The 18,721-nt window shown below is 31.5% G+C and overlaps 2 protein-coding genes across 2 annotated transcripts; one reads left to right on the top strand and one right to left on the bottom strand.

The window, feature by feature from the left end:
• Positions 1-6,159: 6,159 nt before the first annotated feature.
• LOC130950324 (protein MAEA homolog) lies at positions 6,160-13,119 on the bottom strand. The gene is made up of 15 exons (XM_057878832.1): positions 13,105-13,119; positions 12,803-12,967; positions 12,637-12,705; positions 12,460-12,555; positions 12,229-12,291; positions 12,072-12,190; positions 11,945-11,951; positions 11,613-11,669; positions 9,086-9,502; positions 8,465-8,659; positions 8,052-8,174; positions 7,467-7,652; positions 6,912-7,045; positions 6,543-6,729; positions 6,160-6,445 (listed from the first exon to the last, which is right to left on the bottom strand). Exons 1-15 carry the CDS (start codon positions 13,117-13,119, stop codon positions 6,344-6,346), a joined length of 1,935 nt encoding a protein of 644 aa, XP_057734815.1. The 3' UTR covers positions 6,160-6,343.
• A 1,976-nt stretch (positions 13,120-15,095) lies between these two features.
• On the top strand, positions 15,096-18,259 carry LOC130950739 (serine carboxypeptidase-like 33). Its single transcript, XM_057879308.1, has 10 exons — positions 15,096-15,401; positions 15,482-15,589; positions 16,067-16,165; positions 16,239-16,331; positions 16,439-16,527; positions 16,604-16,870; positions 17,037-17,215; positions 17,318-17,413; positions 17,560-17,665; positions 18,013-18,259. The coding sequence occupies exons 1-10, from the start codon at positions 15,128-15,130 to the stop codon at positions 18,160-18,162; spliced, it is 1,461 nt and encodes a 486-aa protein (XP_057735291.1). The 5' UTR covers positions 15,096-15,127; the 3' UTR covers positions 18,163-18,259.
• The last annotated feature ends 462 nt before the right edge of the window (positions 18,260-18,721 follow it).

Below are 18,721 nucleotides of genomic sequence, written 5' to 3' on the forward strand. Positions count from 1 at the left end.
ATCTTTCTGTGTATGTTGTTTGATGAATGAAGATCCCATTTTTTGTATGCTCGATCTGTAGGCCGAGACAAAATTTAGTTTTTCCAAAATATTTCATCTCAAACTCTTCTTTTAGAGCTTTTATAGTTGTTGGAATCTCTTCAGGAGTTCCAATGATATTTAAATCATCAACGTACATAGTAATTATAATGAATCCAGATGCAGATTTCTTTATGAAAACACACGGACAAATATCATCATTCTTGAATCCGTTTTTTGCCAGATACTCAGTAAGACAATTATACCACATTCGTACAGATTATTTTAGACCATATAAAGATATTTACAATTTAACCGAGTATAATCCATGTGAATATTCATTGGATGATTTAGATATCTTTAGTCCTTCAGGGACTTTTATATAGATATCACGATCTAATGATCTGTGTAAATAGGTTGTTACCATATCTATTAAATGCATATGTAGTTTATGATAAGCGGATAAACTAACCAAATAACGCAATGTTATTGCATCCACTACAAGGGAATATGTTTTTTCATAATCTATACTGAGCCTTTATGAAAAACCTTGTGCTACAAGTCGAACTTTGTAGCGTACAACTTCATTTTTCTCATTTCGTTTTCTCCCAAATACCCATCGGTATCTAACAGGTTTTACATCTTCTGGTGTACGGACTACAAGTCCAAAGACTTCACGTTTTGCAAGTGAGTCTAATTCAGCCTTCATGGCTTCTTTTCATTTTGACCAACCATTCTTTTGTCGACATTCTTGGATTGATCTTGGCTCAAGATTCTTAATTTCATGCATGATATTCAATGCCACATTATATGCAAATATTTTATTGACAATTGTGTTATTTCGGTTCCATTTTTCTCTTGTAAAGACATAATTTATTGAGATCTCGTCATTTTCACAACTACAGGTGTCTTTACTATGTCTTTTTCAACATGAATAGTATTTACCTCTTTTCTTTTTCAAGGATTTTTGTCTTTGAAACTGACAAGTCTGCCACGCTTCTAGCGTGAATTTGTTTCAGTGGCTATTTGTCCGACTAGGACATCAATTCGAATTGGGGTATTTTTCGCTGGTATATAATATTTGGTTATCCTCTTTGTATCAGAAAATGCATCAGGCAATTCATTTGCTATTCTTTGCAAATGTATAATCTTTTGAACTTCTAGTTCATATTGTCCGAATCGAGGATTTAAATGCATCAAGGATGATGCATTCCAATTAAGTTCCTTTTTAGGAATCTTATTCTCTCCCCCTAATGTCAAAAATTTTGATTCATCAAAATGACAATCCACAAATCGGGATTTAAATACATCCCTAGTTTGTATCTCAAAATACCTTACTATATAAGGAGAATCATATCCAACATATATCCCTAATTTTCTTTGGAATTCTATTTTGGTGCAAGAAAGTGGTGCAATGGGAACATATATTACACATCCGAATATTCTTAAATAAAAACTATTTGGCTACTGGCCAAAAGCTAATTGCATAGGAGAGAACTTATGGTAACTTGTTGGCCTTAAACGAATAAGTGCTGCGGCATATAAAATAGCATGCCCCAAACCGAGGTTGGGAGATTTGTTCTCATAAGTAAGGGTTTAGCAATTATTTGGTGGCATTTAATAAGTGATTTTACTAGCCCATTTTGTGTGTGAACGTGAGCTATTGGATGTTCAATACTTATTTCATTAGCCATACAATAAGCATCAAAAGCTTGGGAAGTAAATTCACCAGCATTATCAAGACGAATTGCTTTGATTGAATTTTCTGGAAATTGTGTTTTTAATCGAATAATTTGAGCCAATAATCTCGCAAACGCTAAATTGCGAGAAGACAATAAGCACACATGTGACCATCTCGAAGATGCGTCTATTAGGACTATAAAATATCTAAAAGATCAACATGGTGGATGAATAGGTCCATATATATTGCCATGAATCCTTTCTAGGAATTCAGGCGACTCAAATCCAATCTTTACTGGTGATCACCTTAAAATTAACTTCTCTTGAGAACATGCAGCACAACAAAATTCACTAGATTTAAGAATCTTCTGGTTCTTTTAGTGAATGTCCATGGGAGTTTTCAATAATTCTTCACATCATGGTTGTTCCCGGATGACCTAATCGGTCGTGCCAAGTTATGAATTCATTTGGACTAGTAAAGTTCTGGGTTACAATGGTATGTAATTCAATTGCACTAATCTTGGTATAATATAAATTAGATGAAAGTCGGCCTTCAGCTTTAATTCCTGCTCTAGTTGCTCAAGTCGGCCTTAATGTCCCTATAGCCATCCCAAGAGGTCGGCATCCTGAGGTTGTCCTTCCTCTTTAGGGAGGTGAACTTCAGATTGGACTTTCCTTTGGTTGCTGGAGGGGCCTTCTCCAAGTGGCTCCCCCATTCTTGGCTGAGGTATTACTAATGCTTGGTCGTTATTGACCATGTCTTGATATTCTTGATCTAACTCAGACGCAGTGTGTCCGTCTTTGTATTGGTCGTCTGCCATTGATCGTTGATCTATAGGTCCCTGGCAACGGCGCCAATGTTTTGAGGGTTACCTGAAATTAGACTGACTAGACTTGAATATAAGGCCCAAATGTCGAGAGGAGGTGGCTTCCGACTTGTTTACGTCTATGAGCCGCCGTTTGAGTTGTTTGTGTATTTGAATAGGTGGGGGTGGTACCTGTAAGACACTTCGATGCCTAAGTCAGCAAGAAGTTAAGCAGGTTTAATATATTAGAACTTAGGTTTACCTGAGTGTGTCAGTGTATTTATAGGGGATAAACCAATAACCACCGTTGAAATAGTTCCACTTTTAATGGTGGATAACCGTTTCTTTATTTTAGAGTTGTTGAGATATCTCTTCTAGAAGTGGGCAAAAGATTTAGGGAGGTAGTTACTTACTTGGATAAGAGTGAGCTGCCTGACTTTATCGATCCCGACCTCTCTGAAGAGGTCGGACAAGTGGTGGAGGCCAATCTACTAGATTGGGCGTTTGAACTTGGTTGGGCCTGGCTTATACTTTGGGTTAGGGTATGAATGCCTAATTTGGTTAAAAACATCTATAAAGTAAATTAAATGCTAACATTAACTACACAAATGGAGGAAATGCTATTTTTTGAATGAATTAATTTAAAAAAAAAAGGATGAAAAACAAAGGAATTGCTTATTAAATAGAAGGACAGTCTTGTTTAAGACTACTCTTGAACTCTTCCCAAAGAAAAGAAAGCTCCACATGATGAAGTTATAAAATCATCGTTATCTTTGTCATGGTGTTTGCCACCGTGTTAATTTTTTAAATTTAAATCCCTTAAAAGTTTACTGCATAATATAAATGAAACTAAACAAAATTAACAATTACTAATTAATTCAACCGATCTGTATTTTGAATTTTTTAAAAAAAAAAATAAATTAAATTATTTTTTATAAAAATATGAATTGAATAATAAAAATTTAGTTTAATTATTATGTGAATCCTTATAATTTTATTAAATTTGGCCAAAATAGAAAATTTTCATCTACCTAATTTAGTAACCAAATATAGAAAGTAAATTAAATGCTAACGTTGACTAGAGATATAGAGTAAATGATTTTTTTTTTTCTGAATGAATTTATGAATTCAATTCAAATCTCGCAAAAATTTACTGCATAATATAACGAAACCAAACAAAATCAACAATTACTAATTAATTCAACCAATCTCTACTTTGAATTCTTTGAAAGACTATACAGCTGTACTTTTAAATAATGAACACTAAACCACATTAAATTCAAAGAATATATTGATTGATATTGATTTATGTTATATATGAGAGATTTACGGCATAAAGATACGTTTAGTTTGATAGTCTGTAAAATTTCTCTATATATAATCACTTCAAGTTAATATGACACATCACATTTTAGTGAAGAGCCATGTCTATGCCATTTCATGCATCCCTCTTACTACTTTCTCTTGTTCTTGTTGTGGGGTGTCTCACTACAACTTCATCAGCATCATCACTATATGCAAATTCTAGAAAAAACCTTATTGAATCAAACTCAACTGCAATAAAAGCATCGGATAACGATGTTCTTCTGACGTTTATCAACGAGGTATACGATAAAAATATAGCAGTGTTTATGTTCTTCAATCTCGAAGATAAGAGGACTCTGTTGGTATCCGGCGTACTTGTCCAACGATATAGCGACCGTCAAAGGCAAACTGGTTTGATATATTTTGATGTTTTGTGTGTCATATTTTATCAGTATGATCCTGCCGTTGACGGAGGCCATGACGCCGTTCATTGGTCCGTCAGAGAAGATGGTTTATACAAAAGTTATGACAAGGAAAAATGGGTGCTCACCAAGACGTGGCGAAATGATAACTGTGGATGAAGTAGAATAATCCAGAAATATATATAGATAAAACTTTTTAGATAATTTAATATTTTTTATTAAATTATTATTTAACAATTTTTAATTATCAATTTTTGTTAGGGGGCATGTAATTTTCCACTAGTGAAATAAGGTTTTTTTAGACAATAAAAATAAATTATTGTCAAATCTTCTATAAATTCAAAATCAAAATATAAAGTGTGAGCTATCTTACAATTATATGCTAGCATCTTAAATTTAATTATTTTTTGTTATCATATTCTATTTATGATGATTGATATTATTTTTAATTGCGAGAAACGGAGGAAGGCAAAGGAATTTTTTTGCTTCTTTTTTCTTTTTTTTTTCAACTATGTTTAATATATACATGAAATTATAAATATTAAATTATATAAAAAATTACGTACCAAAATATATTCGGATATAGAAATATATTATTTTATGCATTTAGTTGTATTTTTGTAATAGAAAAAGTAAAAATAAAAGAGTGAATTTCTACATTAGGTGTCTCTAAAAACAAGACAATTTTTACTCATTCCATATTACACGCTAGCGAAAATAAAGAAGAAAGTTTGTTCTTTTAATAATAAAAAATACAAAAATGTTTTCGAAAAATATCATTTATTTAAAAAAATTGAAAATTATACGAGTTGAAAAATTATAAAAGAAGAATAAAAACTAAAACATCAAAAGAAAAATATATACGCAGCAGCAAGCGAAGTGAACTAGAGATGAAAAGGAAAAAAAAAAGGGATAGTTTCCTTATACATGCATAATTGAACAAAAATTGAGTACAGTGCAATTAGGAGTTGAAATGGATCGAGTCAGAGTCGAATTTTAGCTTTACGAGCCTATTTCATATTATAAATATTTATCGATGTTTAATAAAACTTAATATTTATTTTAATAATTTTATATAATTCAATAATAATTAAGTAAAAACAAATAAATATAAAATAAAAAAATTAAATAAATATAAAAATCATATTTAATTAAATGTTTTAGGTTATATATTATGCTAATTTTTTTTATATAAAAAATATTGTTATTTTTGTTAAAAATGAGATTATTTGGTATAATTACAGATGAGTGAATTTTACATATAAAAAGTCAACACGCAAGATGCGTGTTGGACACATGGCAACATCCTGACAACATGCAAGATGCGTGTTAGACACGTGTCATTATCCTAGCAACACGCACGATGCATGTTGAACACTTTTTTTATATATATACAATACTGCAATACACTTCAAATATTCATTTTCAACCAAAACACCATCTTAATTTTCATATTAAAAATAATTTCTGTATATATTAATTAAAAAATATATATAGTTATGTAATATATTAAAAAAAAACATAATATATAACAAGAAATAATCTGATCTAATGGTTAGCTAACAAGAAATAATCTGATCTAATGGTTAGCTACCGTAACATTTGGAAACCAGTTTGCTACCGTGACAATTGAATAATATGTTTAAAAAGGTTAGCTATTTAATAAGGCTAATTCTATGGTGCCTATAAGTTTTTGTTTAAATTTTGTCTAACTTACTTCTTGTAGTAAATTTTAATTTTTTTAAAATTATTTATTCTTATATCTTTTAAATTAAATAATAACTTTTAACCGCTTTTAGTAATAAGGCACCACATTTTAGACACTATAGCATTCACCATTTAATAAATAGTTTTAAAAAGTTGGCAGTTGAGTGAAAAAACCCCTATGCAACAGTCCAAGGTCAAATCTCAGTGACACTTGAAAAAAGTAAAAAAACATGTTACTTACATATGTACATGATTAAGAATGGAACACAACGCAACATATGGACTAATAAATCCCATGAGATGAATTTCCGAAAGATTTCCAATTACACAGCCACAGTGGCTTGAAGGCAATGGCAGCATTGACATTTGCAATCATTGACAAGGTTTATTTTTAATAAGAGAGAATTATGAAATGTATGCCTTGACGAGTTCCGTATAGTTGTATTCTGATCCTGTCCTTGGGCAAGTGATTCTACCATCATTCTTCTTAGCCATCTCTTCAAGAGCCTGAAAAAACAGCAAACAAATAACAAAAAATCAATAAATAAAAATATAGCAGGCAAACATGCTAGCTTTTATACCGAAAATCTAGGATATCAGGGACCTTAGTGCTATAAACATATCCATTGGGCAACACTTGAGGAGGATTCTCAGTGTCCATTAGCTCCTTAGTTATATAGCAAACAAGCTTTGAATGATGCTGCTTCGAATATGGTAACGGCATGGCAATTGTTCGAAAAGCTTCCTGTGACAGAGGGTCCTCTTTCGTGCAATCATCCTTGTAACAATATCTTTATAAAGTCAAGGGACATGTCTCAATAGAGTTAGTTGTGAGTCCGTGACAATGCATAAATACTTCGATCTTCTATTTTTTATTTTTAACAGAATAAATGCATAGTTAAGCTAACTAAGATAAAGTAGTTAAAGAATCAGGCAATCAACTAAATTGATTTTACGAGTTGTTAATGGATACGGAGTCTTAAGAGCAGAAAGGCCAGCTTGCAGATAGATATTGAGCAGAGGCTCCATTGTCATGCCGTATAACTTGCAGAACTCCTGCTTGAATTGGTCCACTAGAAAATCCCATTGCTTAGCTTCAAATAAGACCTGTAAAATATTATGCGAAATAGTGAACCCTATTAAGTACCACACTACCAATATAAGTCATGTAATAAGTAAGACCATAAGTCATAGGTCATAACTCATAATCCTAATATAGATAAACCATTTCAGATTGACTTCTTAAATTCCCAAACACTGAAGAACAAATCAGAATGAATGAAATAAAAAATGTACCTGATACAAATAGCTCTGGATTGGTGGTTTTTATTAAATTGCACAATTTGGATTGTGAATCATGTGATTCTAACAACTATCGATATAGATATGGTTCATACGATTTAGAAAAATAAAAAATGCAAATGCATGTGTAAACTAAATTTTGTTGAACTTGCTCCTGTAAACCCCACTAGTTAGATATGTTCCATACCAATAATGCTCAAAAGACTCAATCACGAAGCAGCCTCACCTTATATGTGGCACATTCAGTATCTCTTTTAAAAGCCAGTGTTGCAAGGACTCGCTGCAATTCTTTCATGTGGGTGGCACCCCATGGCGCAAGATATTTCCTGGCATATGTGATGGCTCGCATATTGTTCTCAGCTCTCACCAATTCTATGAACTCTTGAAGTCTCAACTGGAACTCTAATTTGCTCTGTTGTAATTGAAACACACTAAATTAGCAATACTAAGTATGCTGCAGTAACCTAATTATGCATTTGTTACTGACAACTTCCACCAGATGAGAAACCAACCCTAGTAGCATTAGGATAATGGGCCTAACTTCCCTAATATGAGTTTGGGTTTTTCTTTTACATTCCAATTCTCAACCAGCTTAAACCAAGTTTATACACATCCACAGCTGCACACAAGAATTTTCTATTTTGATGAATACCTAGTACGCTAAGAGTATGGCTTAGACGATTGTCTATTCTCAATGTCATAAAAAGAAAAGCATATATCCTAGACCTAGAAACCAAAAAAATAAAAAAATCTAAAGGTTGAAGCTGTATGTATGTTGTGGCAAACATTAAGCTCAAACATAAGTATAAACCTTTGATTTCTTCAGCCTTGATTTATTATCGGCACACCATGCTAGGGCAGGTGCAACATCTTTATTTTGCAATGCCTCAATAACCTTTTTTGCTTCTTGGAATACATCAATATCAACAAGATCCTGAAGCACAAAGACAAAATAAGATTACCGTTAGAACTTAGAACTGAATTATGCACTCTACATGCAGAAGACCCTGAAGGAACAGCATGTTCCTAGCATTCACAGATGACCACATATTCGTTACAAATGAACTGCATCAGCATTCAGCAACCAAAAATGATAACCTGGCTGTCTTACAGGATAGTTGCCTAAACTTCTGCGAAAATTAAACTCCTCTTTCCAGGTTACTTATTATTATTTCCTCACAGGCTCACACCATATTCTTTGCAACTGAAAAATGGCAAGATTACCTGTATGTTGCTGCATTCAGCAAGTTTCACCGCAGTGTCATAATATGACATCCTCAACATGTAATCAACGAGAATCCGCTTCAAGCGAGTGTTGTTCCATTCTGAAAGATTTTCCCCATCAGCAGATTCTAAGTGATCGAGACGTGCGCGACACTTCTGTGCTTGCAAATTCTCAGCTCGACTTCCTTCCTCCAGCTTAACATATTCCATAAATGACTGTCTTTAGAAACTTAACAAACGGCTATGAAAACTTTCCAATTATGCAACACTGAACATTGGATGCAATATAAACCATTTGAGAGAAAAATCTGGGAAAGGAAACGAATCGAACAGAAGGCAATCTAAGAATCATAACTACTCACAGTAATCCCATAAAATAAAAGTCAGTGAGTTCCATAATGTATCAAATCAAATTATTTACTGAACTTCAGTTCAAGATACGTGGATTGGGCATTAATTTTTCCATTCTGAATACCATTTGACAATGCAATCAAGAACAGAACGAACCCAAAGCTCAAATCATTTCCAACATCGCAACCGTAAGAAGCGAGTAAACGGAGAAAATTGCTCAAATCACGCGAATTCAGAATTGGAATTGGAAAATTAGGCTAGGAGTTATACCTTCCTCTTGAGCCCTTGGAGGCGGGAGACGAGGGAGTTGAGGTGGTTGACGGCGTCATCGGGGGAGAAGTCAGCGGAGGCAGCGTCCGTGACGCCGGATATGACGGCGGACACCTCCTTCTCGACGGCGCGGTGGTTGGCGCGGATGGTCTTCTTGTAGTGCTCAAAAGGGACCCTCAGGAACTGGTGCTCTAGCTTCAGGGCCTCCGTCAGTTGGGGACCGGTGGAGGAGGGAGGGGGAGTAGGGGTGGCTCTGGCGGTGGCGGCGGAGGAGTCGGGGCTGACGGTTGCGGGGGTTGAGGCCGTGGCGGTGGTGTTGTTGCCGTTGGAAAGGGAATCCATCTCCATTGGAAACAACGAACGGAATGGGAAAGGAAAAGGAACTCGATTCTCAGATTCAAGTGGATAGACCAATTTAGTTTTTTTTTTTTTTAAGAAGAGAAGTCACGCATTCCTTCAAATATAAGTCAGCATTTAATTATTAAAAAAATTGTGTAATTTTATATTATTAAATATAATTACACATCACTAAAAATATTAATGATGATGAATAGATATAAATTATAAAATATATTGATTTTTTAATATTAAAAAATATTTTTATATAATTATTAATATTCAACTTAATCTTTGAAATTTAAGACCAAACTCAAAATGAACTTAAAATTATAATTAAATTAATTCGATTTGTAAAATTTATAATAATAATTTATAATTTATGTTAACTTCTGAACTTATATTTGTAAGAAAATGGCACGTTGATTTTGCACATTAACTCCGTATTAATATGGAAAGGAAACAGTATAGTGAATTCCTAGTTGCTTCTAATAGTACAATGTATATAATATGACATAACTGGAGTCCATGCTCTGAAAGAATTACCCGTTTCGGCAAGTGCAGCAATAGGCTCTTTTGGGTACAGTTTAGCACTAACCTAATTCTCTATATAGTCTCGGAAAAAATATTTTTTTATAGTAAAAAAGAAATAAAAAAATCTGAAATTAGTGTTTTTTTATTTTTTGGTTGAATTATACACGTTGACAAGACAAATCTCCACCAGTTGGGAGCACAATGGTCACAAACGCCGCCATATTAGTGCAGTTGCATGGAAGAAGTGGGCCGATTTATGAGTTGGTTTTACACCTTTAGTAATAACTAACAAGTTATTTTGGTTCTCTACCGTAAGAGCTTATCTCTTCATTCTTTCTAACATAGATAAATTTAATGGTAAACCCCAAAAAAAAAAGGATGATAAATTTAATGTAAGAAGTGAAATCCTTTTGAAATGTGTTTAATTTGCATGTTTTTTTTTATCACCATTAACAGAATAATTTTCTTAACTACTTCAATCTACCATCGCTTTAATAACTCAATAATCTGTAACTCGAGACAAAAATTAGTAATATTAGAATATGGAGAGAGATAATTAAGAAGGCCATAGAAGTACTCCTGCATCAAAATTAGATAAGCAGCGGTATACATTAGAATTCCCAAGAAAGTTGAAGTTGTAGGATGATTCAATAATGTAGACAAGATGAAGTTCTAGGATGATTCACTAATTACCCCAAATCCCTAATTCAGCAGTTTTGAGAGCATGCAGTCCCTAGTTTCCTAATTACTCAACTTGCACAAGTTATACAAAAATACACAAGCCATTACTTAGTATCACTATGAAACCAGTTTTTTTTTTGTCAGTGAATTGGACAACCCCCAATCCTAAGTACCCTAATAGATTGGACAACCCCCAATCCTAAGTACACAACACACCCATACACTCCTCATACATTTATCACATTTTTTCTCTCAAATGCATCTTCTTGAGTTTGAACTCTACACTTTAGTGGTGGGGAGGGGGTGAAATGCCACCTGAGCTAAGGCTCTTCGGCACTATGAAACCAGTTTTTGTTACTCAATGTTGAACATCCTTTGTCCAATTTATTCTCATCACAAAAATAGCCAATAAATTCGACCCACTCGATGATGTTTGGCTATGTTTACAGTAAAGGATGGATTTGGGCTACAAGAATAAGAGTATCCCTTACACTAACAACTAAATATTAACTAGTTCAGAATAATAGGTGCCAACAAAGAATAGACAATATTCAAATAGTTTGAACTGAAATGCTCTCAAACATAAAAAATTATAAAAGAAAAAGATCAATATATATCATACTCTTATCCTAAAACTTCTGGACTTTCACATTCCTGGATACAATTCCACCAGACCTTTGAAGTTTAACCAACTTTGGGCTCTCCCTTCAGGACATCTCTGAGCAGCTGTACAGTTTTTCCTATATGAAATCAAATGAAAAGCCTGAATGAGACACCAATCCATCCCAGAAGAAATCTTTTATCAAAAGAAATGTAAATGTGTGAATTCACGCCCATCTCCTGTGTATAAGCAGGTACAGTATTTCAGAACCAATTATTATTTTGGGTACAATCATCAAAAGAACTGGCTATCACTGCACAACTTACACAGAAGGTGCTAGGATGCCTATTGGATAAAGATAAGGCAGGTTTCTACCTGACCCAAGACTAAGACAACATTGGCCTTAAGTGTACGAAATGCATGCGATAGCAACTGCAAGAAAAATCCAAAAACAGACGAGAAAGAGACAATTACAATCTAGATCTTTTTAATCAGAACTAGAAGTGTATTCTATATTTGAAAGCCATCCAATTTAACCATAACATCAAGTTCGAAAGTTAATTACAACATAGCCTACTCCCTCTATCCACCCCATGGTATTTATCACCATGCCGGAAGCACGAAATTCGGCATTTCCAGCAAATCGTCTCTCTAGCATCCCCCCCCCCCCCCCCCCCCCCCCAAGTTTCTTGACTAGCACTTTATACATTGTTACTGTAAAACAAAATAATGTGAATAGCAATTTGATTTTCATTTCCTTCATGTGTATCAACAACTTTCATTCTCTTAAAAAGTCCAATTAAAGCGAGAATATAAAAGCACAGCAGAAATTACCTTGGAGTTGTATGGCCAAAAAAGTAAACAAGAGGCATATCAAGAGTGATTCCTTCAACAGGGTCGATGGGCATTTCAATTGGAGTGGCAGCAATGCATCCAGGAATAGTTATAGATCCCTGTCCAATATCCAAGTCAATGAAGGTAGGGTTCAAACCCTGCTTAGCCGCCCAGCTAAGAAGCATCCACGACAAGGTACTCTTTCCAGAATCAATAGGTCCTACAACAATCACCCTAGGCCCATGAACAACCAAGCCTGTTAATAAAATTCAAACTCACATACACTAACAAACAAACAAAGCATTTTCATGATTTTCCAGAATTCATTCAACATGATTTATAAACAAAAATAACAGCTTTATCATGAAAATGGATGAAAAAGTCACACCTGAGAAGATTCAGAATCTCCAGAGGGTGAAGCTTTAGCACGAGTTCTTCTGGCTTCTAATATAGCATGCACGTTAACATAACTGACCATTGGAGTCTACAATCAAACTCATAAAGAGTCACATTTTCCCTAAACAATTCAACCAGCTCAAAGATTATACCAGAAAAGAGGGTTTACCTCATCAGCAGTATAATCAGTTTCAGTAGTACCTTCCATTTCAATAGTAGCACCATACCAAGTAAAAACCTAAATGAAAAAGCAACACAAGTAAGAGCACTAACAATAACAATAACAATAACAATGATGAAAATAGAAGAATAGAAGAGTATGAATTTGAAAATACAGCGAATTTGAGTCGGGGTGGGAAATTGAGCCAAATTTCGGGGGCAAGCTCAGTGCCGAAATTCTCGGCATTTCCATTGAGAAGACGAACGCGAAGAGGAACATCGTTCCCAACCTCAATCCTGAGCTCGATGCACCGCCACCGTGCGCCATCGCCATCGTTACGCTATCACAATACACAGTTCAAAAGGGAATTTGATTTCCCTTATTTATATGAAACGATTCAATTCCAATTTCTACTCGAGAGGTTTTGCTTCATCAATCACTCGTTCATTCTTCTACAAGAAGAACGTTGGAAAAGACCAAAGAGAAGACCATGTTTGGAAAAAGAGAATATATTATTATTCATTTTTTTTTTGCGTGATTTTTTAAATTATTCTTCAATTTTATTATTTTATTTTCCATGACGATTAGAGAAATTTTTATTGAAAATAATTTGTAAATAATATAAAATAAAGGAATAATAATACGCACTCCCCATATTATAAGCAAATGTTTATAGTAAAGCAAAAATGGGTAACCGTTTTAGATTTGTAAAAATTTTATCAAACTATTCACAAATATTAAATAATATAATTTAAATAACAAATAAGAAAATAACTTTTAGTTCGTTAATATTAGACAAATTTATTTTAGAATTTAGAATTTAAAATTTAAAATAAAAAATTTACAATAAATAAAATAATTAAAAAAATTGTAGCATTACTCTGTAAACAATAATTTTACACCTTCTTGCCTATGTTATTATACAAAGGTAATGTTTTCATTTAATCCAAGCATAATAGGTTGTTTTTAAGATAGTGAAATTTTCATTTTCATAGTTGAAAATGTCTTTTTTTTTTTCTTCTATAATTTGTTTAAATTGTCCTCTACTCTTTTTATTTTATTTTTATAGTGAAGAAAAAAATTATTATAAGAATAATTTAAAAATATTATATAATAAAAAAGTGACATTATTAAATAGGAAGTGATAATGTTTTTTTTTTTACATTTGAAACCATAATTTTATTTATTTAAACTAATTATTACATAATTGAATATATAAAAGAGTAACTAACAAATTTGTAAATATTAAAATGAGTTTAATCTTACATTTTTCTAAAACAGATTCTTAAACTATATTAAATTATTAATAGATTTAGATTTAATTTTATAATAAGTCACCAAAAAAGATTTAATTTTATAATTTAGAATAACTTCAATTTTATTATTTAGAATAACGTTCAAATTTTAATTAAGTTATACTTGGTGAGTGTAAATCACTTTCAGTTTTATCATGATGATATACAAAGTCAAATAGAGTTCATCCATACAAATTTTGTTAATTATTTTACTCCCAACCAAAATGGTAAATGAATTCTTAAAGTTATCCTTAAAACACCTGTTAATCAAACCCCATTAAAAACATGATGAAGCACAAAATACCACTATCTCTTGGGTTTTTTGCTTAATTATTGAGAAACAAGTGAATCAAGCCTCACATACTTTTTAGATCTGGATAAGGATCAAGGTGCCTAGGGCCACCATCATGACTAACAGTCTTAAACACAAAAAACCACTAAGATTTTGAAAACAACACACCCGTTTTGATAAACGAAATTTAAAAAGGTGTAGCTTACATCTGTTTTAATAATTTACTTTAAAATTAGGATAAAATATATTTTTTATTTTTAAAATTTATTAAAAATTTTAAAAATTTTCGTAAGTTTTATTTTATTTGAATTTTATTCCAAAAATTTTAATATGCATCAGATATATTTCTATCAACTAATTTTTTACAAAATTTAGGACTAATCTACCAAGAGAGGATACACAAAAACAACTTTTAACATAAACTAACCAAATATAGTTGTCATACATTATTGATAATAGATTGATTTTAAATTTTTTAAAAATTTAGCTGTCACGAATATATTTGATACGAATCAAAAACTTTTTGAACAAAATTAAAACAAAATAAAACTTATGAGTATTTTTAAAATTTTTGACAGATTTCAAAAATAAAAAATATTTTACTTTTAAAATTATTATTAATAGAAATTTTTAAAATTTTATTAATAAATAAAAAAATTAATACATTAAAAATTTAAGTTTTATATCATTTTTATACAAAACTTTTAATAACCTTAACATACATCTCTAAACTAAACCCATAAAAAAATGTGGTGCATAAAAAAATTAAAAATCTTAGTACTTTAATTTTATTAGTGCCTATTGTTTTCAGCCAAGGTTGCTCTTAAGTGTGCATTGGCATTACAGTGAAAGCTACTTGTAGTTGATGGCACTATAAGAATAGTAACTCAATAATCTTTGGACCAAAAGAACAATGTGGATTTTAGGTGCAGATAAGAGTGTTATTACTATCATGTGTCTCCACATCTTATGTTTATTACTTCTATTGAAAGTAAATGCAAAAGAAGAATCATATGAATCTGATGATAGAGTCATAAATCTTCCTGGCCAGCCTTCAAGCCCATCAGTTTCACACTTCTCAGGTTATATCACTGTCAATGAAGATCATGGAAGGGCCCTCTTCTACTGGTTCTTTGAAGCTCAATCTGAACCTTCCAATAAGCCCCTCCTTCTTTGGCTCAATGGAGGTAAGTTCATGAAGACCATAATACCCTTGTGGTTGTGATAGATATATTATGTGTTTAATGTTTTTGCATTTGATTTGAAGGACCTGGATGCTCCTCCATTGGTTATGGTGCAGTTGTTGAGGTAGGACCTCTTATCATCAACCAAAATGGTGATGGTCTTCATTTCAACACATATTCTTGGTATCAAGGTTAGTGTATACTTAATTTTATTCTATATTTCATAATATTAAATATTATTTATGTATTATTAGAAAAATGAATTACCAATTTAGTGCACTAAAATTGCATTTGATTTTGAGAAGAGAATGAGACAAAAACATTGAGAACAAGAAATAAAAAATAGAGATATAAAAATTAATATTCTTATATTTTGTTTGGTAATAAATTAAAATAAATTAAAAAAATTTAATTTATAAAAAAATTAGAAAAAAAAAATATAATAATAAAAAAATAATTATAAAAATTTGATAAAAATATAAAAAAAAATAAATTATCTTTTGTTAATGTCTCTGTAAACATAAAATATATATACTAATTCAAATCCGATCCTATCTAATGTGAGTCGGATATCCAATTGGATATCGCTGCTCAGGTTTTAAATATCACTCTATTTTGCTAACTCGGGATTTTTTTTTAATTTGTATTTCTTTTGAAAATCTGTGTAGAAGCAAATTTGTTATTTGTGGAGTCCCCTGTTGGAGTTGGTTTTTCTTACAGCAATACAACTTCTGATTATCTCACCATTTTAGAGGATAATCTTGTGGGTAAGTCACTCTCCATAATTTTAACTTGAAAAGTTCATCTGATTAGTCAAACTCATAAACTTGAAACTATTAGCTGAGGATTCCTACAATTTCTTGGTGAATTGGCTGCAACAATTCCCACAATTCAAATCCAGGGACTTTTTCATAGCTGGAGAAAGCTATGGTGGTTAGTCTTTAATTACTCGTTATTAACTTCACTATGATGAACTCTATCTATTTGATTAACACTAATTAGTACTAACTAACATTAACATTATTATCTATAATTTCCAGGGCACTATATCCCCCAACTCGCAGAGCTAGTCTTCGATCGAAACAAAGATAAAAGCAAATACCCTTTTATTAATCTTAAAGGTTTTATTGTAAGTAATCTCTTTCCAACATATCTTAAAAAAGATTAGGAAAATTCTGAACCTAAGATGATTTCTAAATGTGCAGGTAGGGAATCCAAAAACTGATGATTACTATGATAATAAAGGCCTTGTGGAATATGCATGGAGCCATGCAGTTATATCAGACCAAGAATATGACAAAGCAAAACAAGTTTGTGATTTTAAGAAATCTGAATGGTCTAATGAATGTAACATTGCCATGAATGAAATCTTCACAGATTACTCAGAGATTGACATATACAACATTTATGCTCCGTCGTGTCGTCTTAATAACTCATCTAACAATAATCATGGCCGGGAACCACTCACAAAGGTAGATCATATAATCATCCGTATAAATTATATGTTGAAATACAAAATACGCAAATATATTGTGGATGAATTAATAGCTGATTTTGTGTGCATATAGCATTTTTTTATTGTCTAATTATATGCAACAAGAATGAATGAATGAATGAATAAAACTTTGCTTCTTGCAGATGATGAGAATTGGAAATAATAATTATAAAGTAAAGAGGATGAGAATTTATTTTGAAGGCTATGATCCATGCTATTCCACATATGCAGAGGAATATTTCAATAGGGTGGATGTTCAATCATCTTTTCATGCAAATATTAGAGGAGGAAATACTAATAATGCAGCATGGAAAGTTTGCAAGTAATTAAGTACTACTAGCTACTTGAATTTGTATACACTAATTATTTCTAATTTTTTTATTAAATACTAATTATTTCTTTGTGTGTTGGATTTCATTTTTAGTGATTCCATATTGAGGAGTTACAATTTCTCTGTATTTTCGGTCCTACCAATCTACACAAAACTCATCAAGGGTGGCCTTAAAGTATGGATTTACAGGTAATGGTAATGGTAACAATGACAGATTGCATATGGAATGAAACTATCATTTGATATATTATATGATTATGTTTTAACATATATGATTAATTGAGTATCATAAACTATATCAATCTAAATCTTTTTTTTTTCATTTTCTTTTTTAGTGGAGACACAGATGGGAGAATACCAGTGATAGGGACACGGTATTGGGTTGAAGCTCTAGGATTATCTCTAAAGTCTAGTTGGCAGAATTGGTACCATGACAATCAGGTTCCATTTAATTTCTTAGTCTTTTCTAATATAACTGTTTTGGAAAAGTCTAGGGTCAGCAATTTTATTAAATTCTGACCAGCATGTAACCAATAAAGAAAAATAAACCACACACTAATTTCATACCATTAAAATTGTCATTAATGACTATTTGATGGCTAGAATTCACAAAAATTACTGTCCTCTAACACTCCTCTAACAATTTTTTCAGTGAATATTATTCCAATAAATTTTAAATATTCTTAAAAAGTGTCAAAATGATATTAACAATAAAAATATTCACATAACAAACTTGATATATTTTAATATAAAATATTTTATACAATCGTTGAATTGTTGATGCACAGGTTGGTGGAAGGATAGTGGAATATGAAGAGCTAACATACGTGACAGTGAGAGGGGCAGGTCACTTGGTGCCATTAAACAAACCAAGTGAGGCTCTCTCCCTCATTCATTCTTTCCTTTCAGGCCAACATCTTCCTACTCATCACAAATAATCAATTCTATATTAATTATGTACCAAATATATATATAGAATAAATAAGAAGGAACTATATGTACGTATCTTGTATGTAATAAAAATAAATTAGATTGACGTAGAGGTTCTGCAAAGAGTTTTATTAAGTATTTAAAAACAAATATATACAAACTTTATTGGTTATTGACAAAAAAAATATATATCTAAAAAATATTATTGATTATCGACGAAAAAATTACAAAAAAAATATATTTAACAAAAATTATCAAATTTTAAGAATAAAAATATTTTATTTTTTAATCATATTTATAAAAAACTGTATTAAAATTTAAATTTTTAAATATTTTTTGAAAATATATATTTAATATTAAATATTTTTATAATATTTTTAAATTATTTAAAAATATTTTTGTCAATAATAAAATTCAAAAAATTTTTTAGTGGATTACCCTTATTTTTACTTTACTCAACGCATACTTTTATGCCTTCTTTTTTTTTCCATATTTTAAATATGGACAGAGATATGGTATGAGTGTGCGACAAAAATTTTTCTTTTCTTAGTTTTTTTTTTTTTTTTT

Source organism: Arachis stenosperma, chromosome 9, assembly GCF_014773155.1.
Source record: "Arachis stenosperma cultivar V10309 chromosome 9, arast.V10309.gnm1.PFL2, whole genome shotgun sequence".
In the NCBI taxonomy this organism is placed as follows: Eukaryota; Viridiplantae; Streptophyta; class Magnoliopsida; order Fabales; family Fabaceae; genus Arachis; species Arachis stenosperma.